The 27238-nt window shown below is 39.6% G+C and overlaps 1 protein-coding gene across 3 annotated transcripts; it reads left to right on the forward strand.

Annotated features, from left to right (window-relative positions):
• The first annotated feature begins 152 nt into the window (after positions 1–152).
• Positions 153–27123, forward strand: tmcc3 (transmembrane and coiled-coil domain family 3). Of its 3 annotated transcripts, XM_072453714.1 has the most exons (6): positions 153–219; positions 394–490; positions 23177–23347; positions 23568–24349; positions 24827–24962; positions 26207–27123. In XM_072453714.1, exons 2-6 carry the CDS (start codon positions 410–412, stop codon positions 26510–26512), a joined length of 1476 nt encoding a protein of 491 aa, XP_072309815.1. In that variant the 5' UTR covers positions 153–219; positions 394–409; the 3' UTR covers positions 26513–27123. The 3 variants fall into 3 exon arrangements, with proteins under 3 accessions (XP_072309815.1, XP_072309816.1, XP_072309817.1); XM_072453715.1 differs by lacking the exons at positions 153–219; positions 394–490 and adding an exon at positions 2557–2799; XM_072453716.1 differs by lacking the exons at positions 153–219; positions 394–490 and adding an exon at positions 12313–12631.
• Positions 27124–27238: the final 115 nt, after the last annotated feature.

The following is a 27238-nucleotide window of genomic DNA, read 5'->3' on the forward strand; positions in this document are numbered from 1 at the left end:
TTACAGTAAGCTTACACCAGTGTCTGTAACAGACCTGTGTTAATCATGTAGGATTATGCTGAGCCAAAGGAAACTTTGTAGTGACCAGCATTTCGCATCAAGGTGTGTTGAAGTCTTCTCATGCTGATTGGATAAGAACTACGTGTTAAAGTGATTCGCAGCAAACCCAGAGCCACCAAACCAGACTGGTGCTTGCACAAGACTGCTACGAAGAGGAGTGTAAGTAGATTTCAATGTCTTTCTTTGTTAAATGGATTCACCTGTGAATGTTAACTTTGGTTTCACAGTCATGTAAACTACATTAGCAATGGCTAATTGTTGGTGATCTACCTTTCAAATGGCACATTGTCTTACTGACAAAAATGTAGTAACTGTTATCTGTGTTTGTTTTAGGAATTTGGAGTATTAAATGAGGAGGGTCACCATAGCACCTGTACTTCCTCTTTGGGAAAGCATAGAGGAAGAAGCTGAAAAACAAAAGCGCTTTTATGTAAGTTTTCACTAAACTTTACTTTTTTCATGACCACTAGATGGTGCTCTTTTATAGATTTCTGTTTTCCCTGTCTACGAAAGGGGTTTTTGTTTAGGCCGTGGCTACAGAGCCCAGCAGTTTCAGGAGCCGCGGCACGGCCATATTGCCTCATCCCTAACCCTAACCTGGCGCGGTCAAATAGTCCAGAAGTTCCGGCCGCGCGCCGCGGCTCTGTAGAAACTCCCTTTTGTTTAATGTGTTTTGCAAGTTAAGTCAACATTTTAAAAACAATTTGATAGAAAATATTGTTTTATGATTTATTATATTTATGTATTATGTCTTTATTATTATTATTATTATTATTATTATTATTATTATTATTATTATTATTATTATTATTATTATTATTAACAACATGCAATTTGATTTTGTGATTTTTAGTCTATGACCTTGTGTTTGCTTTCTGTGTCCTTAATAAATATTCATAAAGCTACCCTTCCAGTTTGCACAGTAGACAGTTAATGTGTTACTTGTGTATTACTTACATTCATAAAGACTACATCGTTTTTTTTCGTCTGCCAATGGGATTGCTGATGCAGCGTTGTACTTAAGCGGCAGCTGTTTGTCCTAGTGATGCCAGCTGGGACGGTTAAAGAGGGTCAACATGATGTTGAGACCAAGTGGCTTAAAGCGGCTTTTTGTCTTCTTTGAATAAGACATTGCCTTGAGACAGATTCTCTTTTTTACTATTTCTGAATACTGCCTATTCCCAATAGTTTTACACTGTTGTCTTTCTGGATTTTTGCTTCAACCATCCACTATAATTCCCAAGTGTTCCCTGTTCAGCTAGATGTAATGCATATTCTTAGATAGAGTCACTGCCCCTTACTATCATGTCCCACTAATTTCCCAACCAATTAATCAGTCATGACTTGTTGAATGTCCCAGAAATGACACAATTTATTTCCTTAAGATGAATTTCTAAAGCTGCAATGGTAGATCCGATTAGACAATACTTTATTATACAGTGGTCAGATCCACTGGCCCACAGGTTGGTGGTGCGATTCCATCTCACACAGGTGAATACTGCCGTTGTGTCATTGGGCAAGACACTTAACCCGCCTTGTCCCCAGTGTCTGCGTACTGTGTAAATGTGTGTGTGAGTGGTTCCTTGATGTAAACCGCCATGAAGGTAGAAAAGTGCTATTTAAAGGTGACCATTGACCATTTATTTACTGTCTCCTCATGGAGAAATGAATATTGGACAAGCAATCGGTACAAACGCACACCAAAACAGACAATAGACATTCCAGTTGCCACACATTCACAATACAAAGTTCAAACGACATCAATCCAGCAGTGGCGGGTTCCATGCAAACGTGACAATAGCAATACAGTATGATATTCCTTTCCAAATTCATCCATAGTTTGAGTCTGAGGGACCTTGATGCTCAAACCCATACTGCAAAGCACATATAAAACAGTATTTGGTTCCAGTAATCGTATCACACATGGTCTCCCATTTCAAACTGTGAATCATTGGCTGTTCCCTCAACACTTCTGTGGAATTAACATTAAAATAATTACTTGCACCACCTGATGATAAAAGTATGCATTTAAATGTTGTAGTATACATTTCTACAATATGATGATCAGTATATAACACTAAATGTTACATCACAAATCTACATTGAAAATGGCAGGTGATTCCTTGAGTTAAGAGCTTATCTTACTGATAGAGGAGATAAAGTATAAGGGAGTAGGAGTGGCGAGTCCAGCTGTGTCACATAAACACAAACACAGTGACTTAGTGCTTTATAATCTCTATCCAGAAGGCATTCATCCTGACACTAGAGTCGCTTCTTTGCGCCCTCTCCTTCTCAGCTCCTGTCCAAACCCATCTCACTATCCTCGTTTTGCTCTCTCCTGATTCGCAGCTGAGCTTTTTGTTTTCTGTGTGCCTGGGCCAGCGGAGGGTGGCTGATGGGAATCAGAAAATGACTGCTTGGATTCCTTCATTCCTTTTAAGGTGGTATCTTGCCCACTAGTTGGAACACAGTGAAGAGCAAGAGGGATAGTGTTTCAGTTTGGAGTGCACGACAAGGTGTGGAGCAACACGGAGAGCTGGTGGCTGGAGGCTAATTCAGTATTTATCAGCGCAGAATGCCACGATTTCACAAGGTGCGCTCATGACAAGGCCAGCTTAAGGTTCAAAGAAGAACAGCGCTTTCATTGGAGCTGATGTGGCATTCACTTTGACCACCAGCTGAGGAGAAGAAGGCATGAGGAAAAACTACAGCGCTATCCCACTCATCTATGTCACAGAGGTAGTCGTGTTTTGAACAATTGCTCTATTTGACTCCTGGTCATTCACTATGCATGTGTTGGTGTCTCGTATCACTGCTGCTTCAGGACATTTATTGGGTCAGCTGCAATCATCAATGCATTGTGCCCTTTTGGAACCTAACAGCTTGTCTCTTCTCTTTCGAGTGCAGTGGTTCGCAAGCGGGTACTTCAGAAATGACTATTGGTTTAGAACATTTTCATAGTTGACAAATAAATAAAAGGTCCCACATTCTGTAAATCTGTAAGTTAACTTGTATTGTCTATCAAAGGTTATATGAACGTTGTATTTCTAGTTCAGAGTTAGACAAGTTTCACCATGTCTTCGCTTGAGTTTTTTGCTTGAGGTGATTGGAAGTATTGTGGTAATAGGTGTGGAATGTGCACTGTATGCTGTAGACTATGCACAGAGAGGGTAATTATTCTTTATGGCTTCTCTATAAATTACATCACAGTTTTCACTCCGATGCAGTTATTTAATTGACCAGATTTCACAGTCTTTAAATGTTTTGAAAAATAAATCTCGAGGTCTTTCTTTGAGTTGGTCTTTTGAGTTTTCATTCGCAGCCTAACCACATAATAAAATGTTTTTAAAAATACTCTTATGTAACCCATTCAACATAATGGGACTCTTCCTGTCAACTAAGCAAGCTCCTTTGGCTGCAAAAAAAAGAACTCAGTCAATAAGGAAGCAGCAGCAGGACATTGCTTTATTATGGTTCCCCAGTGAGTGCATGTTCCCTCAAGATCTAAACAAAAATCACTCAGCACTTCAGCTTGAATATAAAGCCTACCGTGAGCCTTTATGAAACATGTTTTTTGTGTGTAGTTTTCCTCCCCAAGCTACTTTGGGCGTTTAGTTTAGAGATAATTTTGTTATTGTGGTGTCTGTTTTGTTCCCTATTTTCTCTGAGTTTTGCACTTGCTTACAATAACATTTTACAATCCAAGGTAACTTGGGTTGCTTGTTAAAATGAGTACTGTATCTACTTTGGTGTGAAGTTTATAGTAGTTTGAATACTGCAGCATTGTTAGTCATATTTACAATGTTTTTAGTTTCATACTCTTGTTGTTTTCATCCTGTCGTCTGTAAACGCTCTTATCTTTCGCTCACGTCCACACGAGAAACATGCAGAAGCTACACATGATTTTATCTGTTTCTGTTCACGTCACATGTTTAATTGGAGCTACTTGTGTATCTGCTCGTGTGTAATTCTCTGTGATGATGATGATTGTGACCTTTTCCAGCGCAAACACACAAAACACTTGCACGCAGTCTGAAGTTTGCTACCAAAGTTGTCACATCATTCAGATTAACTCCCTAATTTGTCGCCCTAGCAACAGCAGATGGTGATTGCACACATTTCTCTGACTCATTCATCTGCGAATAATTACAATTGCAGTTACTTCTTTTCCCCCTCAATTATAATTCAGTCTGATCTAGGGATGTCAGTATTTTCGCTAACCAAACTTAATTAACATAATTATTCGGGTCACAATAATATCTTAATCACCAAAAAATAAATAAATAATCTTGAGAATTTTAGAAGAAAAAAAGTAACAAATAAATGTGCAATAGTCTATCTGTTTATCACATCATTCAGAAAGTTTAATTTAATAAAACTGGTCACAAAGTAGAGAAACTGATGTATTGGACCGTTTGAATAAATAATAAAAGGATTTTACTTCTCTTTGGTCAAAATTGTGACGTTCTTTCTCACAATAATGGCAAAACTAATATTTGATATTGTGACATCCTTAGGTTATATCATATGTATGGTTTGTTAGATTTAATTTGAGCTTTGTTTAATTGTTGGGGTGTTTTTATAAGCACATCAACGCACATCTAGGTTATATTTGGTCTTGTTTAAAATGCACATGAGCAGCTCTTGATTTGCATATAACCTTGTCTGGGTCAGTAGCTTGTGGGCTCAGGTCTGACGACAGAACGCACAAAGGTGGATATCTGTTGTTGCTTCACTTATAAATTATACCATTGTATGACGGATCAAACTTGTTTAGTTGGAAACCGCTTATTGTCGTTATCCAGAAGTGAAGACACATTCTGAAAGGGGAGGAGCCTTGTAATAAGTCATCTCGCCTTTTTTGAGGAACTGCAACTTGTTGACACTTGAGTTGTCGGTTCAAATAGCACATTTTTTTTCAGTCTGACCTCTTGGGTTAACGTTACATCTTTCTTTGAGTGCTTTCATCTCCCCGAGCCTCCGAATAACAGCCGTTTTAATCTATTTTTAAGGGAATACAAAGACAAAGGGACTAAAATGCCAACGAGAAAAGGTTGTGGGAGCTGGCCAGTGACATCGATGCACGGAGAGATGAGACTTAAAGTGCAGCTAGTACCGCTTTTTGTTCCACCCCCGGCCGTCACACGGGCACTTTGAACGAGCGTGACCCCTTAGATATTGAGTTCAAAGAGCCTCGGGTGCGGTCTGATCCCTGCCGTCTTACCTCCACTACATGTTACATACACAGGCTTAACGTCTTCTCAATGTTTACTTTCTCTTGGTCTGCGCATATAATTTGCTGATACTAAAAGGGAAGGGTGAAGCCACGTCTTTCCCATTATTTACTTTATTTTACACTCAAATGTCTCTCAAAAATCTGACACGAATGCTCTGTGAAATCGTATTAAAGGTGCTCTATGTCAACTTTCTGGTGGACAGTCGGCCATCTGCTTGTTCCTTACTCTGCCTGGAATGTTCCACAGTTTGGTTCAACCTATTTATCATGCATTTATTCAATTTACAGGCGTTTTTATTGCTCAAAAAATACCTTGAAAAACATGCATTGTTGATGTGAGCAAGATCGATTCTCTCCACATATCAGACTTGCTTGTCCTCATGTAGTGCCATATTTTAGAACATTTTAGGCAAAGCGATGGGCACCTCGCTTAGGACAAGCAGGTGGCAGACCCTTCACCCAGAAAAGTCGGAAATGGCAATCCATCCGATGTCTTTCTTTGGGCCTTTTCCAATTCATGTGGTCAGATTTAGTTTCCTCGAGAGAGTGGAACAATGGGTATGTCAGTGTTTTTTTGTAGGAAGAAAAGGGCTCAGGCTTTGCAGATAGATGATAAAGCTTGTGTGGCTTTATAGACCGTTTTGGAGATTGTGCAGCGCTGCAGAGAGAGAACCTTGCTGTACATCCTCCAGCAGTGCCTTGTTAGGCCCGAGCGCCACAAGCTGGCGAGAGGCCTATTAATCTCGTAAGGCCGTGCGAAGCACGGCTGCGAAAGTGCGCACATAGTGCGCACAAAATCGAGCGCGAAGCGCTCGCCCACTTCCAAACACTCACTAACGCACTCCTTCACTCACGCACGCCCCGTGCATACTAATTAGTAGTAGGAAAATGGAACATTACCGTTGTAAACGGGCGAAGCCCGTGGCGGAGCCCACTCAAAATTAACGAAAGTACCCGTCAGTGACCAGGGACCCACACCATGAGGTAGGAAAGCGCGAGCGCTTTTCGAAAATGTATAGTTCATGATATTTGAAAAATGGGGAACATTGTTTTCGCATCGGAATATTATTCTTTCTTCTTTCTTTTTTCTCGGGACCAACCCCCCTATTTTTTACCCAGTGAACATTGACGAAAAGTCACAAAAATTTGCACTCCTCTAAAAATCGTGCCTCTCTACATTCTGGCTATTTCCCTTTTCTAAAATAAAAAAAATTGGCGCGTCAGCGCCCCCAAATGTACCAAAAATGCATTGAGAGATAGGAAATGACCCAAAAAAAATCTGATCGTAGAATCATGAAATTTGGCGCAGAGGTAGATGGTGACAAGAGAAGTAAAAAATATTATTACGGCAACGCCGTTCGCCCAACCAAATGTCGGCCATATTGCTTCAAAAATGGCTAAGCATGACTCGGGAGTTTTTCCAAACGTCGTACTTTTACGAACTCCTCCCAGGGCGTTGGCTCTAAAAAGCTGAAATTTGGTGAAAATGCTACTGAGGAGTGGGACATCAAAAGTTATTCAAATTACATTGATACCTGTCACGGTCTCTGTGCGGCGAAGCCGCAAACTGTAGCTAGAATTTCAGAAATCTTCCAAATTTAACATTTCTGCCGTTTGCGCAGATAAAGTCCGAATTGCGTCAAATTAGAATCAGTTGTTAAACTCTTTGCCCTAAACCTACTTGAAGTGAAATAAATGAATTTGGAGCCACAGCGTCCCCTACAGATTTTATATGGAGGTTAAATATTTAGTTTTGCGAAATTATATGAAATTTGACACACAACTCAATTTTGGCATCCCCATCAAAAAAGTCAATGAGACCCATGTCATAATTGTTATGACGTTGCCGTTGCGATGACCGAAACCTCCCATGTTATTCCAATGGGGAAATTGCCTGAACATGTTTACACTTTATACTGTCACAAACTCCTCCCAGGGCGTTAGACATATTAACCTGAAATTTGGTGAGACTCATCTTCAGGGGTGGACCATCAAAAGTTATCCACATTTTTATTCTAAGAGTCACGGTGTCTGTGCGGCAAAGCTGCACATTTTGCCAAGAATTCAAAATAAAATTGCTTTTTGATGGTAAAACAAAGGGGAGAAGATGTGACAGCGTCACAGATTCAGCAGTAGGCGTACTAAAAGGACAATTGGGGCGCGTTAGCGCCCCCTCCTCTTGCGGCGTGGCGGCGGTGGCGTGGCGAGGGCCGATCATTGCCGCTTGCGGCTATATTTTTTTATTGTCTCTGTTGGACACTTCTGGCTGTGGATGCGGTCTGTGACTATGAGGATACTAATTAGTTTGTTTAGTCTTCATTGCCGAATCTTTCTCACAGTCCAACTAAACCCTCTTTGCACATTTCAAGGCAAGCACACATCATTAACTTTCTTAATTGAATATCTCAAATGTTTCGCAGCATTATGCCAAAACGAGGATTATAAACGACTACTTTGAATTGCATGAGATAAAAATCACAGAATAATCTCATGAAAAATGAATCTATAATGAAATAAGTGCATAAAAGATGGGTTAAAAGTTTTTTGTAACGTGGTCATAACCTCTCATAATACATAACCTCACTGTCGCTAAACTTGGAGCGTGTTTTTGTCCCTGTTCTTGTGTGGTGTCTGGAGTCTACAGCAGATGCATACCATAGATTTTGAGTCTGTTTGTCCTGAAAGTAAACACAACATTTCCACTAGTGTCGTAATCATGTGCAAAATAGTTATCACATGTACATGAATATATCGGACTAAACTGTAAATTGTATCTATATATTCGGTCAAAGTATTATTATACGTTCATTTTCATCTTATTAGGCCCGAGCGCCACAAGCTGGCGAGAGGCCTATTAATCTCGTAAGGCCGTGCAAAGCACGGCTGCGAAAGTGCGCACGTAGAGCGCACGAAATCGAGCGCGAAGCGCTCGCCCACTTCCAAATACTCACTAACGCACTCCTTCACTCATGCACACCCCGTGCATACTAATTAGTAGTAGGAAAATGGAACATTACCGTTGTAAACGGGCGAAGCCCGTGCAAAAGTGCGCACTAAACAAGCACTTTACATTGAGATGACGACCGCTTGCGGTCGTCATCCCCATATAAAGCACTCATTTGCGCTAAGTAGCTCACGAATACGTTCCCCATCTCTTGCATGTTCCGTGCATATAAGCATGTAATGCAAAAATTGAACATTATTACTGTATAGAGGGCCAAAAACACAAAGTGGGCGGAGCCCACTCAAAATTAACGAAAGTACCCGTCAGTGACCAGGGGCCCACACCATGAGGTAGGAAAGCTTTCCGAAAATGTATAGTTCATGATATTTGAAAAATGGGAAACATTGTTTTTGTATCGGAATATTATTCTTTCTTTCTTTCTTCTTCTTCTTCTTCTTCTTCTTCTCGGGACCAACCCCCCTATTTTTCACCCAGTGAACATTGACAAAAAGTCACAAAAATTTGCACACCTCAAAGAATCGTGCCTCTCTACATTCTGGCTATTTCCCTTTTCTAAAATAAAAAAATTGGCGCGTCAGCGCCCCCAAATGTACCAAAAATGCATTGAGAGATGGGAAATGACCCAAAAAAAATCTGATCGTAGAATCATGAAATTTGGCGCAGACGCACTTTAGACTTTCACGAACTCCTCTTAGGGCGTTAGACATATTAACCTGAAATTTGGTGAGACTCATCTTCAGGGGTGGACCATCAAAAGGTATCCACATTTTTATTCTAAGAGTCACGGTGTCTCTGCACATTTTGCCAAGAATTCAAAATAAAATTGCTTTTTGATGGTAAATTGTTTGGTAAAACAAAGGGGAGAAGATGTGACAGCGTCACAGATTCAGCAGTAGATGTAATAAAAGGACAATTGGGGCGCGTTAGCGCCCCCTCCTCTTGCGGCGTGGCGGCGGCGTGGCGAGGGCCGATCATTGCCGCTTGCGGCTATATTTTAGTATTATTATTATTTTTTCTTAATGCTTATTATTATTATTATTTGCTATTATATTGTTCTTTCATGTTGCACCTTTTCACCGAAGAAAGTTCCTAGTTTGTGAATCTTGTTCTTATTCACTGACAAAACCTAAACCTTTTTCTGATTCTGATTCTGATGTATAATGTTGTCTTACCCCTAATTGTTAATTATATGTTTTTGAGTTCAGACTTAGGCTTTAGGTCAGTGCCTTCTGCCAATCTTCTTTTGTTTGTGAAATAAACGTTGAAAGCTATTTTTATCTTATTTTTGAATAGGAAATAACTAAATTGAATTAAAAATTGAGATGAATTGGATCTGAGGAAAAATATCACAATACATTTGGTTCACCCTGCTCTAATAACCCGTTTAGCATAAATGTGAGTTTTATCATGAATTATGATTTGTTACAGCTGTCATTGAGAGGCCAATGACTGGGTGGTAGATTAGATACAACTGTCTTGTGCAATTTCCATTGCAATTTTGCTGCCTGTCAGATAGCTTTGTGTTTCTGCTTCCGTACGATCTCAGTGGGGAAAAAGGAAATGAGAAAGCAGAAGGCTCCTTTTCTCACACAGATTTAGTATGTGGCCATAGAACGTCGCCTTAACCCAGTCGAAAAATGCCTTATTAGGAGAGCAACGTGTCATTTATATTTTACGACACACTTTATTTCTCTTATATAAATAGCTGGGCCTGTGATGTCCGAGCCAAGCAGTTCAGAACCTCCCTAGAATGTCCCGATCCATCTTACTCCCCAACAACCAGCCCCACATTCTGCTACGCCTGACCACTCCGTCTCTGGTGTTACGCGGGTCAAACTTACGCCACCGCAGAGACAGAGACAGGAAGTCGAGCAGGATGTCCATAAAGAACACAAATGTTAGCGGTGGGACAAAGAGAACAATGCTGTGATTAACAAAGTGTTTATGTTTTATCTACACAACCAAACTTGGACACCCTGAAAAGTTGCATTCCTTTTTACACAACATCACTGTTTCGATTTGATCACAATTCATGTACATTTTATTCTGTATAGCCTTGAAGAGGTAAATCAGTTTTAAGCTTAGTTAATTTACTCAAAGCATTGCTGAGGTTGACCAAAAGGTGGAATGGGTGATAAAACGTGTCTTTGTTTGAGCAAAGCGAAAATTACTGTATGACAATATGGAGATTTTACCTTCGTGAATGAGATCACAATTAGATTTTTATCAGCATATTGTCCAGCCCCAATATTTGTTGTGATGTTATTGTAGAAAATCTCTTCTAGAAACAAATGCCCTGAGATTATCCTCCATTTTCACTGTCACTCTAAAATCGTGATAAGATAAGATGAGATGAGCCTTTATTTGTCCACACAATGGGGAATTTAGTAATGTTAATATCTTTGTGTTGACTGGACGGAGCAAACAAAAAATCTGCGTAGTTTGTCATTCCCTCTGCCTTTTCAGGAATGTATTTAGGTGAAGAGGTATTTGAATTTGATATAATTTAGACAACCAGTCCACGACATAGTGAGACATTTGATGTCGCACCAAATGCAACTCAACACAAATTGATGTCTGTGTACAATCAAAGTTCTAACGCAGTCCTAATTAAATGTCACGTTTAACTCGTTCACGTTCGCTCAATATTTCTCAAACGAACTGGAAGTCTATTTGGGGACACATAGCTGAGAGCTTCGCAAGCGGGTCCGTCGCTGGGCTCGCACGCGTGACAGTACTTTTAAATATACCTTGGAAAAGACGACTTAATCAGCCTGGATCCATTTCAAATTTCAATGACGTTGCTCACGACCTTACGGGCAGCCACTGTGCCAGGTGCGATTCTTCCTCGTCGGCTTAACCACACCGGGCCTTCACAGTAGTGGCCAAACTGTCAGCGCACGCTCTTGTCACGGTGATGAACAGTTGGCCGACTCATTCCCTGTACTATAACCGGCACAGCAGGCTACAGGTCAGTGTGAGGCAGAGGAACACGCTCAGATGAAAGATGGACAGAGGACAAAGGTGCTTCTGGTGCTTTATGTGAAGCTATGGAGCCGTGCAGTAGATATTCGAGTGATAAAGTGAAGATAAATACTTAATGTGAGCCTGGACAGTATCGGCATCTCATGTGACAAAGCCTCTAACTGCACTAATTAGTTTTTTTTTTATCACTTAGGCCACAGTAGAACCGCTGTGTCCTAAATCATTCATGGCACACTCTATCCGCGGCTTCATGGGACAATATATCTAAACTCATGGGCTGTGGCAATGGGAGGCTTTTGCATTCTGCACGACGATTGCTGTGATGCCACTGAACGTAAAACAGATCGTGGGACACTATGAATGCTTGGGCTACCTTGAGATATCTTGGGTGTAATGAAAATGCCAAGAAGTGGCTGTGAAGCACATTTTTCAAACACAGATTTGTTTGTTGTTAGCATGTAATTTCCTTTCTACCCCAGGGACGAGCAGCTACACATTATTTATTGATTTATTGTGTGCCTTTCGTGTTTCATGGAGTTTCAGTAGCATTTCATTTATACCACTTTTATAGACTGTCATCTAGGCCTATAAACTAAGAGGAACTATTGATCCACAAGGGAAATTACTTGGACACAATAGCTCACACATTACAGTATAATAACAAAGATACAAATTATTAAAGCAAAAGTAGCAAAAGACTTGTATGTCTAATATGCACATGTGTATATGTATAAGTAGAATACAAACTATATATAGTAAATATTTAGATATAGCCAGGTGATGTACAAGAGATGGGGTAAGGGACAGTGCATAGTTGAAAGAAGAAGAATCCATCAACATGGATATATTGAAGTTGCAATGCACAGTTAAAAAATAGAAACATGCAATACAAAATCAGGATACATAACTATTACATAAGGTAATATCACACAAAAGGCTGTAAAGCAGTGCAAACACGTCCTGATCCTGAATAAATTATCATAATAGCCTTTGTGTTTTGTGGGTGTGCTCGATATTGCTCACGGCCCCTCCCTATGCATAAACATGTGGGCGGGGCTTACTCACACTGCGCCTGCTGCTCCGGAGCCGCAGAGGGACCACGGCGGCGGGCTGTGCGGCTGGAGGAGCGGCTCCCGGGGCTCACAGAGGCACACGGCCGCTTCGCTGTCGCCCTGCTCGTGGGTTGCGCTGTCGCCTGTTGAGTCCGCAGTGAATGCGGCTGCATGCGGTCTGCCATGGCCGGTGTTTCTGTGGACAACAACAACGAGCCGCTTGAAAACAGCCAAACGAGAGGTCCACTTTGAATATGTCCTGTTCTGGCATTGCTTCGGCAAAGAAAAGTTCCATCAGAAGTGGGGACACGCGTTCACGTAGGACCAAAAATGGTAATTATGCATTTTGTTCCTTTTTTTTTTGCATGTCCAGCTCGCCTGAAAATCCTTACGTGTGTCGCGGTTTGCAAGGAGACGTCTCTAAACATTACACTGCTCTGTTGTGGTCCAAGTCCGACGGTAAAATAGTGTATTTCTGATGGTGATTGGACAGGGATGAATCCTATACGAAGCTATTGCACTGAAAACAGCTGGACTGGGACTGTATTTGTGAACGAGTCTCAACTTGTTTTGGTTTACTCACACATTTCCAGTCATTCAATCATCAGTTTGAACATGCTCGTTTTGACTTCTGCGTTTTGTGCAACAATATGTAACAGTTATATGTGACCATCCTTGTTCTGGTAAATAAGAACCATAATAATTCAACAGGATCTGCATAACATACAGAATTCAGAGCCTGATTTTCAAAGGGATGTTTGTGGACTCTCCCCGCTTTATCTGCGCTGACTTAGTTATGTTTGTGTCATGACCTTTTTAAGATGTTTACTTTTTTACCTCATGCCCACTGTGGCTAAGCACATTTTGAGCCCATGGGCAAATGGCACTGGTGGAGCAGGTTTATCCAGGTTTTGGTAAAGTTATAGGTAATTTCAGAGCTATGTTAGAGTGATGCATTGAAAATACCTTGCCTTTCAGTTACATTAAACCCACTCATGTACATTTCCTTTCCTTACACATGTATTAAGAATGTGCCGTTGCTCGGGTTTCTCTTTGCACATTCAAACTAGAAAAAGCTGCACATTTCTTGAAGTTTTGCATCAGATTTTATAGAATGGGCAAGACTAGATGAACAGTCATTATTATTATTATTATTATTTACCATTGCTCCTTGACTCGTGTCGATCCATGAAGCTGTGTTTTTTGCCAGCTGACACCCACATGCACACATGATGTCAGGGTACATTGGGACACATGTGCAGGTGATGACAAGAAAGGGAGTGTTTGGATTCAAAAAAACAACACGCAGCCTTCTCCATTTTGATATTGATCCTGAAAGTTATTTTTGTGTGTATTTGCATTGAAGTGGACCGTTGCAATGTATTACACATAACTGCAAGCTTGCTACCTGATCTAAAGGCAATAGGAGTGGCACAAGGAGCAAAGATCATCTTAAGTTTGCTACTGCATCTCCAGTTTCAGCTTTGTTACTGGCAAAGGTATCGGTTATGTTCGTGCATGTGTGTTTTTGTATATTGTATATTGCCCCAGTAGTAAATTGATGCGACCTGAAAAGTCTGTAAAGAACAAAGCAATTTTACAATTAAGCAAAAATTATGACTAATTTATGAATCACAGCATTTCTTTTTTGAGATGTTTTGTAGCGTCAGGATTGTATGCAAATTACACCAGTTTAGTTAAATTGGAAAACTGAAAACTAATTGATTTGTTTTGCCACATCCCACCAAAACATCAATACTGATCATGTGTGTGCGCGCGTGTGATAACAAGCATGAAGTTGGTATGGCGTTGTGGAGTAGTTGAGAAGACGAATGATTAATGCGTTGGACCATTATTATATCACTTAGAAAAAAAAAAAAAAGTGCATTTTGATGAAAGCCTGTTAAAGCCTGTTGTGTTTTTGGGGTAAACTAAAGAAATGAAGTAATGAGGCATTGTTTTTTCTTTGCCTTCTGGCTGTCTGTGTTTCTGTTTACATAATGCTTTCATTTCTCAGATGCAGACCAATATAAGATGGTTGCTAAGGATCAATCTTGTTTTGCTGCTTTAAAGCCGCATGAGCCAGTCTTCTGACAAATATGATCAGAGGTGTTTCATGCTCTTTTTCTGATGCTCCCTGTTATGTTAAATGTCACAAGTGTTAGATTGCAATAACCAAAGCAACTCCTGTGGCAAAAACATATTTCCTTCACCTTTTTATTGACTGTGAAAACAATAATGCTTTAAGAATATATTTCACTTTAGGTTAAGACCATAAATATAACAATGTGACTTTATATTGCACCCTGAATGTTTATTTTTTTTGTTGGCAAATTTGATTTTACTTTTCAAATTGCTGTCGCATTCATGATCTTGATACCGCTGATGCAAAAACCCTGATGCAGAAAAAGAAATCCCATTCAACGTTTTTGTCATTTTTTAATGCGATATAGCACTGCTCTCTACACAATGTGCTGCCCTCGAGGGACAGTGAAACGTAGACTGAACGGGCCTTGACCGGCATGGAGCTCGCCTCAGTGGTTGTTACGATGGCTTTACTCGATCACATCTGTTGTCAGGGGCAACTGGTGGAATCCTTCTCTCTCTTGAACAGTTGAATTAATGACCCCAGAGGCAGTGGGAATGTGGGGAAGACCGTAAACGACCAGGCAACATCTTGAAATATACAGATGTAACGTTGTAATGTAATAATGAGTTCTACAACCAATCCTCCATCAGAAAAAAACATTCCATTTTGTCATATTGCACAATCCTAGATTTAAGTCCTAATAGTAAAACATTTTGGGATTAAAAGGAGGTCAAATATATTATTTAGCCAGGTTAATATCTAGGTTAATATCGCTTAGCCCTATTGGCTAAGCGATATTAACCAAAAATTCTATCTTGAAACCTTTTCGAAGTGTCCTGATGGTGTTCAAAACAGTACTGTGGTATGATATTAGTCCTGGTTTTGTCCCTGGTTTAGTCCTGTTTTAGTCGTACATGTCAATTCAACAGAAATGTATTAAAACAGGTCTTCAAATGTATTCGTTGAGGTTAAATATCCAGCAAATGTGAATGGACAGTAAAATTACCCACAAAAGTGAAGGTACTTACTATAAACAATATGCACCATATTCAAATTTTGCACATTGCTATAACGACATTCACAATATTATCCAATTTGGTAACAAGATACTTTAGCCATTATATTTGCAAATCGTTTAAATAAATATCTATCTAATAAGTTGCAGTATAATCAGTGATGTGGAGGTGTAAGTACTTCTCGTTCTCTCCCTGGTTCTGGATTAGGCGCTGAGGGGGCTAAGCTGACAGGAGACGCACCCCGTCAATCAGTGTGTGAGTAACTCTGAACGGATTAGACCCTGCACAAATAATCGGCCTATCAAACAGATACACACACGGCCCTTGGTCATGTCATGTAAAGCTAATTCATTGCCAATTGTTACAGTCGCTGAGCTGACGTATTTTTAGCGAGCAGTCTACCTTTGGCGTTAAATTCACTTTGCCCCCAAACTACTTAAGAGCATGAGCTGTTCAGAGAGAAGTACGTGACGTTACAGAAGTGTGACGTTGGTGCTTCCAGTCCTCATTATCCTCATTTGAAATTGCTCCACGTCCTGCTGCTGCTGCTGCCGCCTTTGTCTACAGAGACCGTCAGTGTCATGTGAATTAATTGATCAAAGTAATGTATTGGACTTGAGCTGCAAGACTTATCACAACTGTATCAATATTACACTTTGAATGATCGCAATAAGGGACTCTCAAAGACTTGGACAAAATGTCCTGAAAAATGACTAAATATACATATGTGTATGTATAATTCCTGCAAACCCTGTATTTACACCTGGAAATCTTGCATTAGTTTAACGATTCATATTTTCGTCTTAATACTCCTGCAGTGGACATAAAAAATATGTCTTGCTGTGAACAGAACCATACTATTAAATCATAAATTGCTAATCTAATTGTCATTGCCTCACAACTGGATATTCTTTTTTTTTCAAGTTGACCATCCCTTTGCGCCACTCTAAAACAAATGTAATTCTTAAAGCGATTTGCATATTAAAACAACAATGTCAGACTTGGATCATTTTAATGTTTTTATCGTCAAAACGCTGTGAATTTAAAAGCCCTACACACACATTCTGTCTAATTTTATTGGCTATTTAGTTTTAATGTGTTGGCTGTTTAGTTTAAACAAAGGTGTCTTTCAAAGCGCTTGAATTCAAGTTCAGTGGAACCTAGATTCCAGCGTGGGCCCCTCCAAATGTAAAAGTCAGCAACTCCTCTCCCGAAGCTGATTCATGGCCCTCACACAACAGCCAGCCCTCTGTCTAGTCTCCCCGTGGAGCTGTGTGCGGACACACAAAACTCTGATACTATCACCACCGTACACTTTTGTATTCAGGCCAAAATCTCGATACGCTCACACAAAGGCAGTGTAGGAGGGTAGTAAAAGAAGGTGTCTGTTTTCTGAATTGAAAGGCTTACGTTTGTTTTAGTCTGTTTTTAAACAAATCTTTATTGGGGTGGGCAAAATGGCCAAGAATGATCTCGTTCAAGACTTTTATTATTCCAGTGACAATATTTGAGCAATAAGATGGCATCAGAAACATGCTTTCGAATATTGAGTATATAAAACAGGCTTGAAGTCGCTTTTCCAATTATATAATGCCACATAATTATATCTAGATGCGGTGATCATTTCATTTCCAGTCGGTCGTAAGCAAGTGAGACAACACTGAAGCCTCTGGGATATCTATGGGATGTTGTTGATTTTTAAACCGCTTCAGGGGTTTGAACAAAGCTGTTTTGAAATTTAAAACTGCACAAAAATAATGTGTGAAGTCTGGTCTGATCTCTGGTTCCTCCAGAGATCATTTGTAAATATTAACCAAAAATCTTTGCAATGAAATCTGGGCTTGAAAATTTAATGCTAAAAATAATTAAGACGCTCTGGTACTATTCAGTTTTTCCGTTCATCCAGAGGCTCCCTTTTTTGCTGGACCCATGATACAAGACTTAACAATCCCATGTTGTCACTGTCAACATGATTTTGTATTCTTTGTATTCAGATGTGCGGTTAATACCAGTGCTACACCTCTAGAACATCCAGGTCCACTAAAGGTCTCTAAATGAAGCTCAGCCTTTGCACTGATGCCTTTTCTTATAAAAAGGCATTAAAGAATGGAATAACTGGCTTAAACTCTCCTCGGACCTGAGGGATTTCTGTGTGTAATGTTAGAAAAGTCATTTTTTAGAGAGATCTTGTATTTGCATGAGGTAAATTGTAATTTAGGCTGATAGTAGGGTAATTTCTAATGCAGTCCTTAATTTTAAATGTTGAATGTGAAGTCTGATATGTTAAAACAAAGTAATAAACTGAACACAACAGAAGGCACTGGTCCTTATTGGGATTGGACTGCCATGTTGCATGTTATTTTTAACTTTAAAGAGATTCAGCCTGGACAGATAGTGTAATGGAGCTAATATGTATTGTTTACTCATATGTGGAGTTAATTGTAGATGACATTTGACTGAGACGTCAGCACATCTTAACGCTGCATGTGCATTTACAACAGCCTGGAAACATTATGATAAGCAAATGTTCCTATAAAGGCCTCAACTCCAAATAGTACATCCCTGTTCCATTTTTTGATCACTATTTTAGTCACAGCCTGAATGGGTTTGAACTCTGGCTGTAATCTTTACTGTGTAGAGTGCAGATTAAAATCTCAGATTACATGAGACGAGAGGAGAGAAAAGAAGCGATTATGACTTTTTCCCCTCAAACTGCACATTTATAATCATTTTATGTTTTGTGTTGTTCTGAAAGGAGGCTTAAGACTCAGTTTTACACTGCCCTCAACTGGATGAAAAGCGTGCATTAATCTTAAAAGTACATATCAATACATTTGTGTGTGTATGTATAGATGTAATTATTGCTGAACACAAAGTATTGCCAAAAAAAAAAGGTTTCTTGCACTTCTGCAAAAACTCTCAAGAAGGTTCGTTATCGACACACATCATTAGCTTTATTCATTTAGAGAGATTAATTTAATGGACAGACGCAGATCAGATTACGGCAAACATTGGCAGCTGCTCACTTCATTTACCCTTGTCTCCCGTCCGGTGTACTTTCAAATCAAATCAAGGTTATATTCTGAGCAGATTAACAAATCTGCAAATCACTGGAAGAAAGCAGCTGTTGATTATGTTTTTTAAACTTTTGCTCAGTCGTGTTGTCGTCAAGTATTTTAGACTCTTATAAATGCAGTTTGTTGGCATTAATATTTCCTTATTATGATTTTTTGTATTTTTTTGTATTATTTTTTGTGTCATAGTACACATTGGATGGATTCAGAATGATTTGTATTTTGTATTAGGACTGCACAAAACTGAAATCACAATTATTTCAAACGGTTAAATTACTCTCAAAATTAACCCTAAAGTATAGAAAGTGTAGAATTGTTTTATAAGTTTTATGACACTTGCAGTTTATACATTTTAAAAGTGTCTTCGCTCCGGGTTTTGAGTGGCCAAGCAAGCGCACATATAACATGAATCTGATCAGAAGGTATAAACGTGTATTTTTGAGCACAACATTTTTGTATCTCAATAGAGGAATAGACCATTTCAAATGCGATTAACGGCACTGCCTTACTTTGCATTATAACGCTTTACACTCATTCTTATGTAGGCTTTATTATTCTGTGTTATTATGTAATTTCAACACATAGGTTTCGATCTCTTACGGGCCATTTAATCAACATCCCATTTGAAGTTGTGAGTGAAGCTAATGGAGTTGTCGATGGGAGCTCTTCTCCATCTGTGGTTTGTTAATGAGACTCCGGGGACGTATCCTCAGTCATATCACTAGCACATATCCCCAAACGCCCTCACACTGCTCCCTCCGTCTGGGCTTCACTTGAAATGTTATTCCCAATTTTATATTTAACAAGACTTTGGATTCAGTATTCGACGCGTGTTTTGCCAAAATTCTGGCTCTGTTTCATTGTTGTCCGAGTACTTCAAACAACCGTCGTTCGATTGTCAATAAAAACGATAATCAATACCCATCCATAATCAATACTAAAACTAGATTATCGAGCGCTTTCCTTCTAGTTTCAAATGTTAAGTATTGTGACCCTGTGAACCATAATAACAGTTAAATAGATATAAAAGTAACTGTACTGTGCTTTATTTTCTTCTACTTTATATAGTTTTGTTGTACTTTTGTTCTGCCGCTGTCCTTGTTCTGTTCTTGCAACAATAACATTTCTTATAATACATTGGCTTTATATCCGCCATAACCACGAGTATAGATTTTTAAATTGCTGTCATGACTTTTTAATACGTATTTATTCTGTATAAATAAACAATACAATGAAAAACACACTCAACCAGACACTATTAAAGCAGTTGTTTTAATCTAGTGATGATTACTGTTTTTTTCAGCTCTACAGTGGCTGTGAAGTGCCATTGAATCAAATCACGTGACATGGATACAATTAATCGGAAACAATGAAGGATGAATTGTGTTTTGCTTACGTCCTGAATGGTGTGTTTGTCGTTGAGAGATCTGCAAGTGCCACTATCGGTATTTATTCTGGTTTTGCTCCTTATCAGTTTGGTCCCATTGTCTCACAAGTACATTGCATGGGTGGGTGAGCAGGTAGTGGGATGTAAGGATTTAAAAGGAGAAACATTAATCACGTAGGCTATACTTCCTGAGTGAGTCCACAAACTGTGAGTATTGTCAGAGGGAATGTGACTTTTGTGGTTTTAGAAAAGGACCAGATTGTGGCTTTTAGTAAGTGTTCATTGCCGATTATTCATCCCCGAGTCACCTACATCTTAGTGATTTGTGTTTTGAAAGGAGTTTTTACACAATATTTTTTTGAGAGATAAAAAATGGGGGTGTTGTGTGCTGTCTGCGTTGCTTTATAAAGCGTTTTTATTGGCCGCAAACCAGGAAGTAAGGCCGGTTAGTGTGTTAGTGCACTATACTTTGGCCTCTGAAAGGTTTGCGGTGAGTTTGTTTGAGATGTGTTATCTTAATCGGCCGTTTCTACAGATGAATGCACTGTTTACTAGTGGTTTTCTGTAAACTGGAAATTCTTGTTCTTGTGGTGTTGTCAGTGCACCCTGGTCAGATATGAGATCAGGTCTTAGTCGACACACAGGGCATGTTTTAAGTCAACTAAAGCCCTAGTGTTCAACTCTGTGTTATGATTCACCTACTGACAAGTATTCTCCACAGCAGGGTGTTGCCGCAGGTGTGATTGTTTGTATTCAAAGTGTGTGGTTTTTTGTCCATTTCTCTTGGCAGTTGAGTGAGCAGCCCTGTGGGACACTGCCTGGCTGCTCCTCTGTGCTCGCAGTCAGAGCCAATCCCCTCCAGCACTGGGGCTCGTTCACATGAGAAGAGCGGCTCATCTCACCTCCAGCCATATGCTTTCTGTTTAAACTCTCTTTGTTTTCCAGCTCTGTACGTGATTTGAATAGAGCTCACGTCAGTGTCATGCAAATACATCCTGAGGAGAGGCTGCTGATTTACAATCAATCTGTTAAACTCATAGGGTATTCTACTATTTTCGATGTTTATTTATCTATAGCTTCCCTTGGGAAATATCAACTTTTGTTTGGTTTTAGCCTTCTTTAGGCCTCCAACATACAATGCTAAATTAGCCAGTAGTTTATAGTATTATCCAACACATTTACAATCCATACACCTGTTGCCTCTAACAATTTTCATATTATTTAGTCAATTAAGACAACCCTTATTCGTCCAACAATGGGGAAAAGATAAATAATCATTTAAAACCTAATATTTAACTAGAATATTAAAATATACAGGTACTTTAAACTAAATTATGATACAGGAGTAAAATAACTGACACTATGAGGCTAATAATTGAATGTTTATTTTAAAATGTCTATTATTTACTGTTTAATGCACGTAACGTATAACCAAAGCTAATGAAATGAGCCTCTCAGAAGAAAAGGAACGATAATCAGGGAGACAAAAGTCTTTGGAGTGTGAGAAAAGGAAAAGGAATGATGTGATGATTCTGCAATGCAGTGTGCTATGCAGCCTACACACTGACTTAGTGGTCTTAACATTGATTAGCCCTGATTGAAACAGCAGGTGGGCTTTTTGTGTTTTCTTCATGCTCACACCATGAGTTGTGTTCATATGTGTTAAACAGGTTGATTGGTTTAATGGTGTCACAAAGCACTGCTCTTTGTGAATGATATTTCACTGCAGTATTTGGAGCACAGTCATAAACGATCAGGATTTTACTCATCTGTGTGTTTTCTCAAGTCACACGGAACAACGTGGCCTTGCCAAATCCGACTTGCTTTACCATGTTAAGCCTCTCTAGATGGCACTTTTTTGTTGTTGTGTGCATATCAACTGTATGTTCACTCACAGCTGACCTACATTAGAAAAAATACAATACTCAATCTGTTAACCGAGTCAATTACTGCAGTTGACTTGAATTTCTATAAAAAGGGGAAAATATTTACACAAGTACTCAATGAGTCTAAAAAGGTCTAATTTGCCCGGCTAACTCCAGTGCACTGGTTGTAGGAGCAACTGCACACAGTATGTGGTTGTTGTTGCCACCGAGTCCATTTGATGGTTGTTTCTACCGTCTCTTTCCCGATCTGACCCTACAGCAGTCCTGTCCCATAAAGCATTCGGAAAAGAAATAATTCTAAGGAGTGATTGTGGTCATCTTCGAACTGCTTTGAATATATTTATTGATTATGTAAATCAATTCTGTCACTGCTGTTGATTGTTTTTTGACAAAACGTTTCTGAAGAATCAAATGTTCTCAAAAGGTCAAATAGGATTTTAATTTTTCATAAGTGTATTGTGCAACGTGATCGATGAAAAGGAACAGTAACTAATAATTTTGTCTTGATGCTTAGAGCAACAAAAGAAATGTTTCTCCCGGCGGTTTCCTTTCTGCCGAGTCAGACTCATGCCCTGCTTTCGCTTTTCTTCTCCTTTTCTTCTTTCTTTTTATCTTTATGTAACTTAAAAAATACAGCCTTCCTTTGATTTATTAAATTGAGAAACACAGAGACTTTTTATATTTGTTATTCTGCCTTGTGTGAGTGCTGGATTTGCAGTAAAGGTATAATGGGTTATGTTGTATGGCATTGGTTAAGGGATATAAAGAGAAGCTAATTCACAGAAGAAGAAAAACCCTTTAGGGCATGTCAGCAGTTTGCTCATGTGTTTACACGATACACAGCTTTGAAATCGCCCCTTGTGCTCTGCTGCTGTGACCGCTAGGTTCACCAAATAATTATTCTACCTCTACATTGTTTAGTTTTGGAGTGTACTATTAAATAATTTTATTGTGTCTTAAGATTGTTTTTCTGTCATCAAGTGCTCTTTTACTCTCTTGATACAAGGGCTCTCGAGGCGGTGTGCCTTTAATCCAGTCTGTGAGAGCTGCTTTTAATTCTAATTCTCCATTGGATGCACTTGGAGGTGAAAAGTGATGGGCACAAGAATGAAAGAACCTTTTTTTAGTTCTAAAAATAGTTATTTTGACTGCATTTATAAAATATGTGGTTCAGATGAGAAACAAATATACTGTAAATTGGATTTCTCCACTTTGGAGATGCACTTTTTTGTCTTGTGCACTCGAGTAGTTCATTATATATGTATGTTGTTTGAATTTCTTAAGTTAAATGCGCTGTGAAGCTAGAAGGAACATAAAATGATTTCTTATTGATGCAATTCCTGAGAAATACTAAAATGGATAAACAAGAAAAACAATGCAGTCAACACGTGATAGTTTTTACAATCATTTTGTTTTTATGTTACAGGCCGAGCGCTATGGCTCCGATGCCAACATCCTAAGCATCCCAGTGCCGATGCGTCGCGGTGGATCTGAGTCCAACCTAGATGTAGTGAACAGTGTCGGAGACGATGGCGTGGGCTTGGATTTTACGAAGGGCGCGCTGGGTATCAACAGTCTGCAGCAGAAGATCCTTAAGGTCAGAGAAGACACCCGACACAACCTTTGCATAAAATTATACTTTAACTTAGAATCTAAAATGTGCTTCTGGAGCTCAGAGGCTTCATGTGACTCATATTCTGGCGCCACTTAGTGACAAAGACAAATATATTTCTGCCTGTAATCCAGACTTCAAAGTACAGCTTGTCTTCATTTCTATTTTCACAAGATTTAAATTGTGACTTTGCATTTCTGTGCAGGTAACGGAGCAGATTAAAGTGGAACAAGCAGCACGAGATGAGAATGTCGCTGAGTACTTGAAACTCATGAACAATGCTGAAAAGCAGCAGGTTCAACGAATACGTCAAATCTTTGAAAAGAAAAACCAAAAGTCAGTCCACACTATCAACCGGCTACAGAAAAAATTGGAACAGTACCATCGGCGCATGAAAGACAGTGAAAGCAATGGCAAACATGCCCATAAGAACGGGACCCAAAAGGAGTCTGGGACGCAGAGTAAAGAAGGCAGCCTGCGGGACGTGAGCGCGACCGGACGGCATCACACGCTGGACAAAGTAAAGACCATTGGACCTGGAGTGACACTTTCACCGCCCTTTTTCTTTAACAAACCACGAGAGTTTGCTAACCTCATCAGAAACAAATTTGGCAGTGCTGACAATATCGCTCACCTCAAGAGTTCCATGGAAACGGGGTCAGGGCTGCAGGTAGAGGGCGCTGCTCGAGGCCTGAGCGGTAGTGCCACCACTGTAGCCAAAGCCACAAAGTATCAAAGCGACGATGAATGCTCCATTGCGTCGTCTGGGTCAGGTGACTCTACTGGTAACGCCGCAGGTGGATCGGGGACGGGCTCTGGTGACCCTGGACGACCAGAGTCCAACGGGCGTCTGGATGAAGTCCTGGAGATGGTCCATGAGCTCAGGGATGCTCAGGCACAGCTGTCAGAGGACATAGAAACCCTGAGTACGCAATTCAAACGGGACCAAGGCTTTCTGACACAAATGTTGCAGGACGAGAGATTCAGGTGAGGCACAGAGTATTTGGCAAGTATAATAATATAATCCCTCCAGTGGACAATACAAACATTACAAATATGAACGTGTTAGAAAAGATTTAACATTGCAATGTAATAATATGAGGATGTAAATTGTGTATTGTGTTCAAATCAAACTTAATATCTGGATTTTAAAATATGCTGTAAAAGTGTAAATAATAATCAAATACAGTAATGAGGTTTAAGGACACACAAACGAAAGTAAGTCTAATTTTAAATCAAGTTTACATTAAGACTGCTGTTTCCCTGTTGTGGAACAAAGACATTCTCTCATATTAAAGTCCAAACTTCCAAAATCCCCATACATAAAACAAGAGCAGATTTCAGAGGTTGTAGTGGATAAACTGCTGTGCTTTACTCCCCCACACACTCAATTATGCATTGTGTTTCTCTCTCACCTTGGCTTTCTGCCTCTTTTTCATGTATGTGGGTGTTTCTGTCTGGCAGGTACCGGCAGTTGGAGGAAGAGCTCAATGACCTCACAGAGCTGCACCAGCACGAAACCAGCAACTTAAAGCAGGAGCTGACCAGCATCGAGGAAAAGGTGGCCTACCAGGCCTACGAGCGTGCACGAGACATACAGGTAAATATGTATATGTGCTGACATTATATATAGTGTTTTAACTTACATGATATTGCTAAATCATGTTTGAGTGTGCGGATATTGTATTGTAGTGTCTGGTTGTCTGCTCTTGTTGGGCCTGAGCGCCACAAGTTGCCTCGTAAAGCAAAGCAATGCAAAGCACTGCAGCAAAATCTGAAATGCAAAAAGAACTATTTCCGTACTAAACATTATTATTGTACAGAGGCAAAGCCCATGCGAAAGTGCACACAAAATAAGCGCAGCGCTTTCCAAAAATCTACCATTTGATGTTTCAGCGCTCCCTCAAAAAAAGTTTTGGGAGACACAATTGTGGCAAAAGATTTTATAATAATATTGCAGAATCATGAACTTTGCCACAGAGTTAGATTATTATTATTATTATTACACCGTCGGTGCATCAGACATCAGATGTCGGCCATATTAGATGACAATTTTAAAGCAGGATCAGTAGTTATTTTCACCGGAATTTATGAAAAGTAGTAGTGGGCCATCAAAAGTCTACAAATCTTGCATCAAATCTTAGAAATTATGATTTCCTAAAAAAATCCTCCTGTTTGCACTTACAAACATGTATAACATGATAATCTATTGTTAAACACTCCACTCTAAACCTTCTCATTGTGAAATAATGGAATTTGGAAACTTAAATTTGTTAAAAATGATCTTGAGGAGTGGGGCATCAAAAGTTGCCTCTTGTGCATTGCAAAAAAAAAAAACAGTCATACCACAAATTTTGCCCACATTTTTGACACTTTGAGTTTTTATAAAATGCCCTCATTTAGGACTTATAAATCTCATTATGAAGTGGGTGTGAAATAAAAAGGGGAATTGAGGGTGCAATAGCGCGCCCTCCGTTTGGGTGAGGATCGTCAATAACCTCATTAATACTGTATTTATTATTAGTACCGATAATGTATTATCAGGCCTGGGTCAACACGGGTGCAAAAGTGGGCATTGCAACTTCATGTCAAATGTTTGAGACTGCTCAACTGCTACTGTGGTTGGGTGAATAGCACATATGCCAGGCTCTGTGCAGCCACAGCATCGTGGGTTGGACAATTTGCTGAATGTGCTTCCCTCTCATCTCCATTTTTCACTACTCTGTAAAAAAATCCTTTAAAAAAATATTTTTAAAAAGTGTTTTAAAAAATAATAATAATGACCCCTCCGTCAGCTTGGTGTGGACCATGTGTATTAACCATGTATGTTTATGTTGTGCACAGGAAGCCTTGGAGTCATGCCAAACTCGAGTGTCTAAACTGGAGCTTCAACAGCAGCAGCAGCAGCAGACGGTGCAGCTGGAGAATGCAGATGCAAAAGTGCTGCTGGGGAAATGCATCAACATTATGTTGGCCCTTGTCACAGTCATCCTGGTGTGTGTCTCCACGGCCGCAAAATTCACTGCCCCGCTTCTGCGAAGCCGCCTCCACTTGGCCCTCACCTGTATGGGAGTGTCAGTGCTCGTGCTGCTCTGGAGGAACTGGGAACATTTACAGTGTGCTGTAGAAAAACTACTACTTTCCCCTTGAGCTACAAATTTTAATGACTCAAAGACTAATGAACTGTCTTTCACGGGTTGCCCAGGTTTCCAGGTGATTCAAGAGGCAAAGACGTGTGTACATGTAGCCTTATACCAGCATAACAGCTCTACTCACACCACAGAGGATTTATGGCTCCAAGCTTTGCATGCCGCATACTTACCAGGCAGTGATGGTCAACAGTAACCATAGAGCTGTCCACAAATATTCACTTAAACAATGCACATTATGTAATTTGATCTTTTATTTTGGCTGTTAAGTACTGTGACCAATAGTAAAGACGTGAATGGTGCTAATTTGGAACAATGGGGCATCAAATTTCATCACTAGAGTTACACACTGGACCAAATAATACACAACCAGTGAGACGTTGGGTCAGTCTGATCTTATCTAAATTTAGATGTAGGCTTCAATTTCAGCATGAAAATGAAGTGATTATTACCTGTGTTTAAAAGAACGTTCTGGCATTGTGTCCTCACTTGCATAAGCCTGCTCAATCATCCAGTTAAAGGTTGCTTTGTACGGTTTGTATCTGTATTGTTCTGTCCATATATTTGTGGTGTCTCTTTTCTTCTGATAAAAGTCCGAAGGCCTTCTATTCTGCCTGTTATCATGATATGTGTCTATATGTTGGTGCTTTTAATTTGTGATAAAAGAAATTAAATGGAAAAGCTAAAACATATTTTAAGTTTGCTGTAACACCCAATAATTTCCCAA

The sequence above is a fragment of the Eucyclogobius newberryi genome, unplaced genomic scaffold (genome assembly GCF_026437365.1).
Source record: "Eucyclogobius newberryi isolate DKJ021-1_F unplaced genomic scaffold, fEucNew1.0.hap1 SCAF_2, whole genome shotgun sequence".
Classification (NCBI taxonomy): Eukaryota; Metazoa; Chordata; class Actinopteri; order Gobiiformes; family Gobiidae; genus Eucyclogobius; species Eucyclogobius newberryi.

Excerpts from the sequence above, each read along its gene's own strand:
- tmcc3 (XM_072453714.1), top strand. The coding sequence starts at position 410 with ATGAGGAGGGTCACCATAGCACCTGTACTTCCTCTTTGGGAAAGCATA. Across the intron at positions 491-23,176 it reads AAAAACAAAAGCGCTTTTAT|GCCGAGCGCTATGGCTCCGA; the intron begins GTAAGTTTTCAC and ends TTTATGTTACAG. Across the intron at positions 24,350-24,826 it reads TTGCAGGACGAGAGATTCAG|GTACCGGCAGTTGGAGGAAG; the intron begins GTGAGGCACAGA and ends TCTGTCTGGCAG.